The 6,716-nt window shown below is 44.6% G+C and overlaps 1 protein-coding gene across 1 annotated transcript; it reads left to right on the plus strand.

Moving 5' to 3' along the window:
* The first annotated feature begins 441 nt into the window (after positions 1 to 441).
* On the plus strand, positions 442 to 3,036 carry LOC103094339 (elongin-A-like). Its single transcript, XM_007507167.2, has 2 exons — positions 442 to 1,800; positions 1,840 to 3,036. Exons 1-2 carry the CDS (start codon positions 442 to 444, stop codon positions 3,034 to 3,036), a joined length of 2,556 nt encoding a protein of 851 aa, XP_007507229.1.
* Positions 3,037 to 6,716: the final 3,680 nt, after the last annotated feature.

The following is a 6,716-nucleotide window of genomic DNA, read 5'->3' on the forward strand; positions in this document are numbered from 1 at the left end:
CATTTATTCCTCCGCTTTGTTTGCCCTTCTTTTCATCTGCGCACCTGCCTTTTCCATTCGCCCTTAATCTTCTAACCCCATCTTGCTCCTTGCCGGTTTTTTTCTCTATTCCTGTGGTTTTGCCCTCTCGCGGGCCTGTCCTCTTCCCCCCTCCTCCCCTCCTCGCTGATGTCTCCTTCTTCCTTCCAGGGTTCCCTCCTGCCCCTTAGGTTCCCTTCCGCGAATATCCCTTACTTTCTCTATATCACCTTTCTTCTCCGATTTGTCGACTGCGCCGGCAGACGCCAACGCCTTTCCTCCGCTCTCTCTGCAGCTGTCACCTCCCCAGCACGTGATGCCCCTTGATTACCCATGTCCCAACTGTCCTTCCTCTTCGGTCGCCCCCTCTGTCTTAGAGACCGTGTGCACTCTAGTTCCGGTTCAGCATAGGCTGGGGACAATATGGCGGAGGTCCGGAACAGTTCCTTGCTGGAGGTAGTGGGGCACCTGATGGCCCGGCTCCCGCGAACTTCTGCACCCCGAAAGTTGCTGAGACGTTTGAAGAAGCTGTCAGGGTTACCTCTCACACTGGAGATTCTCACATGGACTGGGCTAGGGAAAACCGTGAGTGCCTTACAAAAATATGAACGAGTTGCAATTTTCGCCAGAGGCCTACTAGACCGTTGGAAGAAACTTGGCCCTGTGATTGAACCTGAGGCTAATAAGCCCACTAACCATCACTCCAGAAAACGGACCCATGATGGGTTACTTAAGCAAAGGAAGGTAGAGGGGGATGGTCGGAAACGCAGGAAGACCTCCCGTGACCCGTCACTAAGCAGGTTGGAGGGCCAGAGAAATAAGTACCCCAAACTCGATAAAAATGTCAAAGTGTCACTCCAGAAGGAGACACAAGAGCGGGCAAAGGGTGGAGGAGAGGATTTAAAAGAAGGAAGGGGGAAAGAGAGATGCAAGAAGAAAGAGGTCACGGGAAAAGAGGAGACGCAGGAGACGCAGAAGCCGCCGGAGGCAAGGGAGAAAGGGGTGGCAAGAGCAAAAGGAGAATCAAGAGAAGGGGCGAAAGGAGGGAAAGTGGGGACACCAAGAAAGGGGGAGACAAGAGAAGTGAGGACAGGAGGAAAGGGAATGATGGGAGAAAAAGGGACAAGAGGAAAGGTGGAAACCAAAAAAGTGGTGACAAAGGAGGATAGAAAAATGGACAAAAAAGAGGGGAAGATAAGAAATGGCAAGAGATCTGGGAACCATTTTTCACTGTTGCCTTCTACAGATTGTGAATTTTCAGACAAGTGTCATGTTCTGTTGTCCCAGACTTTTGCCAACCCTCAACAGGTATTCATGGACTATGACAACCCCCAAGAAAACAAGGCAGATGAGCACAACCAGGTCATTAAAGACCAAGAGAGAGACAATCCAAAGAGGTATCTTGTGAAACCTGAGATGAAAATGGCTGCCCAGCCTCATCATCAGAGTAAAGGTCACAAGTCTTCTCCTGGCAAGGTGAATGACAAGGAGAAAGGGAGGAGCTTTGAACTGAGCCTAAAAAAGCTCCCTGAGGGCTCAGGCCCATCCTCTAGAATCAGCCCCAAAGAGAAACAGGCAGTGCCTCTTGCTGCCAAGAGAAAGAAAAAACCAGGGGACAGCAGTGACAAGAAGAAATCTGTGCCCCCCTCAGAGATGGCCATTAAGCCACAAGCCATTAAGAACTCCAAAGTTAAGGGTGCCCTGAAAACCAAAGTGGAGAAGTCCATGCTAAGTGGAGACAGCTTGCATGGGGAGACCCAGAAGGGAGAATTCCCCCCAGAAGTAAAAGAAAAACACATTTCCAACAAGTTGGAAACACAGAAGAAAAGCAAAGCCTTCAAAGCCAACAAAGCGCCCTTCCCAATTCAAGAAGAGTCTGAGGAGGAGGATGGCTTTGAAAAGCACAAGATGTCTTTTGAATCATACCTTCTCTACGACCAGCCCAAGAAGAAAAAGGTTAAGACTCCTGCTTCTTTCAGCAAAAAGGAGGGCCACCCTAAGCTAAAAAGTGTCAAGCCTTACATTAAAACCCACAGCACAGTTCCAGAACCCCCCACGGAGAAGTCTAGACAGCCAAATAACTACCAGGCCGGAACGAGTTCAGCCAATGCCTCAAAAGACTCTGATGTGATTCAGGCATTATCAGCCCCTGCCTCCTGCTCAAGTTCCATTTGTGAGACTGTTTTTTCAGTGCCCACTGAACAAAATCCACTTTCTTCTGGTGAACTGACTCCTCCTGCCTTGCCCGAGAAAAGGCAGGTAGCCTCCACCCTACCAGAGAACCAAGATGCTCAATTACCTCCAACCAGAGTGAATTCTGAACCGAGATTATACTCAGGCCCCAGAAACAAGTGTCCTCCAAAAATGTGTTCTCTCTACGAACAATGCATTAAAGTCCTTGGGAAGAATCTAGACTTAATCTATGAAGTTGGACAAGTTCCTTATGATTTACTTAGACCCGTTCTGGAGAGATGTTCTCCTAAGGAGCTCTATAGAATCGAAGAGTACAATCCCACTTTCCTTGAGGACTCGGATAGCTTGTGGAAAATTCATTGCTCTCGAGACTTTAGGAACGAACAGCCAGAAGAATTTGAATCCTGGCGGGAGATGTACCTCCGGCTCCATGATGCTCAGGAACAGCGGCTGCGCCACTTGACTCAGTCAATCCAGTTAGCTCAAGCCCAAAGACCCAAAGTTCGTCAGGCCAAGATGATTTTCATTAGCCCAGTGTCCAAGTCTCCAAACGATGTTCTAGGACTACGGAGGTCCGGAGTGAGAGGAGCAATGGTTCTCCAAAATCCCAGTGTCAAGGCTATCCAGCATAAAGCTTCCGACTCTGCTAACGACTGTGCCCAAGCCAAGAATGCATCCAATGGCCCAAGTATGATCGCCGGCCACTCAGCCCAGTTGATCAGCAGTGCAAACCCTGATAATTCTACAAAAGCAGCTGTGAAAAATGTTGGTTTGGTGGTGGCCAAGTCTTTCAAGACTTCCCAAAACAGATTTGCACAGCCATAAGTTTTTCAGGAAGGGGTTAGGGAAAGAGGGGGAGGGTTTGGGGGGGGGTAGTTTTGAAGGCTAGGACAGAGAAACTCACACAAAAGAAGAAAGACATGGACCTTTGCTCTGGAAAGCCCGTTGCTTTCCTGTGTCTCCAAAACCTGCCCAGGGAGAAGAATTAACAGCACCATTTTCCAGGTTTTTTTTTCCACTGTCTACTCAAGGCGCCTCCCTTTCTCCTTGGGAAACACTTCAGACTTCTGAGGACAGATGTGAATCTTCCTGCGTTTCCAGGGATTTTAAGGTCAATTTAAACTTTTTCCTTTAACTTGTTTTTCCTTAAATATTTAAATAGATCTGTGAATTGACTAACATCTGTATTCTCCCTAGGATACAAATTACAAGGCATCTGGGCCCACCTAGTCTCTGCCTATGGGTATAAGTTCAGGTCCTCACCTAAGTTTTCACCCAGGGGCCCCCTAAAGGGTTGGAGATCTTCTCACCAGGTACCTACTTTGGTTAAAGGATTTCTTTAATGACATCTCTTAAACCACCAATGAATGTTTCCTAATTCTTGGCTCTAAATGTGTTATGGGCCTGTTTGTGGCCACAGTGGGCCTCCTCAGCAGAGCTTGACAGGTAAGCATGATGTCATGTGGAAGCAGGAACATTTGAAGGCCTTTTACCATTCATAGGGAATCCCTCCATTCCCTGAACTCAGTGTTGGTTTTCCTCCATGACAGTAGCAGCCAGCTTTGGCGAGCTTTTTTCCCCTGGTTTATACTGCACTTGTTAGGAATGATCAGAGGGTTGGCATACCAGGTTATCTCTGTTGCTGGATCTTTGGAGGAATTTGGGCTCATGTTAATATGGGGGGAAAGTAGAAACTCAGAAAATTGAACAGGGCAGTTCTGCACTGGGTAGTGAGACAAGTACTGTTAGAATTCAATGTAAACAGCCTTCAGGATCTTTCCTAAAACATAGATCACAAAATACTTCTTAAAGATTTCCCACACTTGGTCCCTGCATTAAGAATGGAGAGGAAGACAAACTTGGGACTACAATGACTGTTTTTGAATTTTTGGAACCCTTAACTTCCATCTTACAATCAAATGCAGAGTGGTGAGAGCTGGGCAATGGGGGTTAAGTGACTTGCCCAGGGTCGCTAGATTTGAACCCAGGACTTCCCATCTCTAGGTCTGGCTCTCATATTTTTTTAACTTTCATAACTGTTCTAGGACTGATGAAACTTTAAGATTCACGATAGTTTTTTTTTAAACTAACTAAGCTAGTATCTGCATCTACCCTTTCTCCTTTGACAATTAGTGGAGCAGCTAGGTGTTTCAATGGATAGAGCACCAGGCCTGGAGATGGGAAATCCTGGATTCAAATCTGCCTTCAGACACTTCTTAGCTATGTGCCCCTGGGCAAGTCACTTAACCTCCATTGCTTAGCCCTGACCACTCTTTTGCATTTGAACCAGTACCTAGTATTTATTCTAAGACAGAAGTTGAGGGTTTAAAAACAAAAAGGAAAGAAAAATGGAGATTAGGACTCTTGTCTTCTCACTGTTTGTGTTATTGTGAGGAAAATGTTTACAGGGTTAAAGAAATGAGAGTAACAATGTGTTATATTTATGACTGATAGGGGGACAAATTGCAAATATTTTGCAATGATATCTGGGGGTTCAGTGCTCTCCAAGAGGGTTTGGCATCACTGTTCTGGATATAGAAATTGGTTGCACTTTTAGCTTAAGAAGTAAGACTTTAGGGGGCAGCTGGGTAGCTCAGTGGATTGAGAGCCAGGCCTAGAGATGGGAGGTCCTAGGTTCAAATCTGGCCTCAGACATTTCCTAGCTGGGTGACCCTGGGCAAGTCAGTTAACCCCCATTGCCCAGCCCTTACTGCTCTTCTGCCTTGAATCAATACATAGCATTGATTCCAAGACAGAAGGTGAGGGATTAAAAAAAGAAGTAAGACTTAAAAAAATTCATTTATGTCTATGTGAATAGTAGGTGTTTCTCCCTGAGGACTTGAGATAGTTTATGGTGGGCTCATTACAAATAAAAAGAAATGAGGCAAAAGCTTTCAAAATAGCTCAACGTCAATTTAATCAGAAAATGATCCACTGGGACCAAGTTGGATTTATAGGAGATAGGCAAGGATAGTTCAATTTTAAAAATGTTTAGGGGGCAATTGGCTGACTCAGTGGATTGAGAACCAGGCCTAGAGACAGAAGGTCCTGGGTTCCAATCTGACCTCAGATATTTCCTAGCTGTGTGACCCTGAGCAAGTCTTTTAATCCCCATTGCCTAACCCTTACCACTCTTCTGCCTTAGTGTTGATTCTAAGATGGAAGGTAAGAGTTCAAAAAATGTTTAATTATTAATATAATTAGTCATGTTAAAAACAAAACTGGGGCATCTGGGTGACTCAGTAGATAGAGAAACAGGCCTGGACATAGGAGGTCCTGGGTTCAAATGTGGCCTCAGACACTTCCTAGCTGTGTGACCTTAGACAAATCACTTAATTCTGATTGCCTGGCCCTTGCTGGTCTAGTTGGAAACTAATACTTAGTATCAATTCTAAGACAGAAGGTAAGGGTTTAAAAAATGCAAAAAAACCCAACCCCAAACCAGTGAAAACACATAATTATAGCAATAGAGAGAGAAAAATCCTTTGACAAAATATGATACTCGTTTATGCCAAAAATTCTAAAAGGGATAGTCATAGTAGACCTCCTATTAAATATACAAAAAAAAGTATTTATAAAAAAACAAAAAAACAAAAAAAAAAACCAAAGGCTAGCATTTTTTTCAATGGAGAAATACAAGAAGCTTTCTTGGTAAATATAGGATAGAGCAAGTATGTCCCGTCTTACTATTATTTGATTTTGACTTAGTTCTCGAAATAGAGAGTAGAGAAATAAAGGTATACATGTAAATAAGTGCCAGACTTTACCACTATAGAATGTTTCTCATTATAAGGGGTAGGAGGAACTGTAGAATATGGAATTAAAGAAAAGACCAAATTATTCCTGTTTAGAGAAGATGTGACAATTTCCTAAGGAAACTATAGGACAGTGATGGCGAACCTATGACATATGTGATAAAGATGGCATGTAGAGTGCTCTCTGTGGACACACATGCTGCCCTCCCCCCAACCCTTTCCCCCAGTTCATTACTAGAAAGGAAGAGGGACTCAGTTGGAGCTGCTGCCCTCTCCCTCTCCACTGATTCTAATATTAGTTTTTCACATTGTCCACTCCTTTGCTCAGTAGCCTAATGGGAGCTCACAGGGGATAAAGTGTGCATCTCACAGTCAGCAGAGCTGGAGGGGAGCAAAGCACTTGGCCCATTCCCCTCCCACTCTCTAAACTTTCTGAGGACATTGCTAACTTCACCCATCACTCCATCCAGCAGCCCAATGGGAGCAATTTCTTCCTCCCCTGTGTAGTGTAAGGGCTGGGACTGGGCACAGCATGTGGTCTCTAAAAGGTTCATCATCATTGCTATAGGGGATAAACAAAAATGCTAATTGATATGATTAACAGCTTCAAGTGTAGATTACAAAGTAGATCCACAAAATTGTCAGCATTTCTATATAGCAAAAAACAAAAACCAGGAGGAAATACTAACTAGAGAAATCCCCTTCAAAAGAATTATAAAATGCAAAAATGATTTGGGAAGCATCAGCTAT

The sequence above is a fragment of the Monodelphis domestica genome, chromosome X (genome assembly GCF_027887165.1).
Source record: "Monodelphis domestica isolate mMonDom1 chromosome X, mMonDom1.pri, whole genome shotgun sequence".
Lineage (NCBI taxonomy): Eukaryota > Metazoa > Chordata > Mammalia > Didelphimorphia > Didelphidae > Monodelphis > Monodelphis domestica.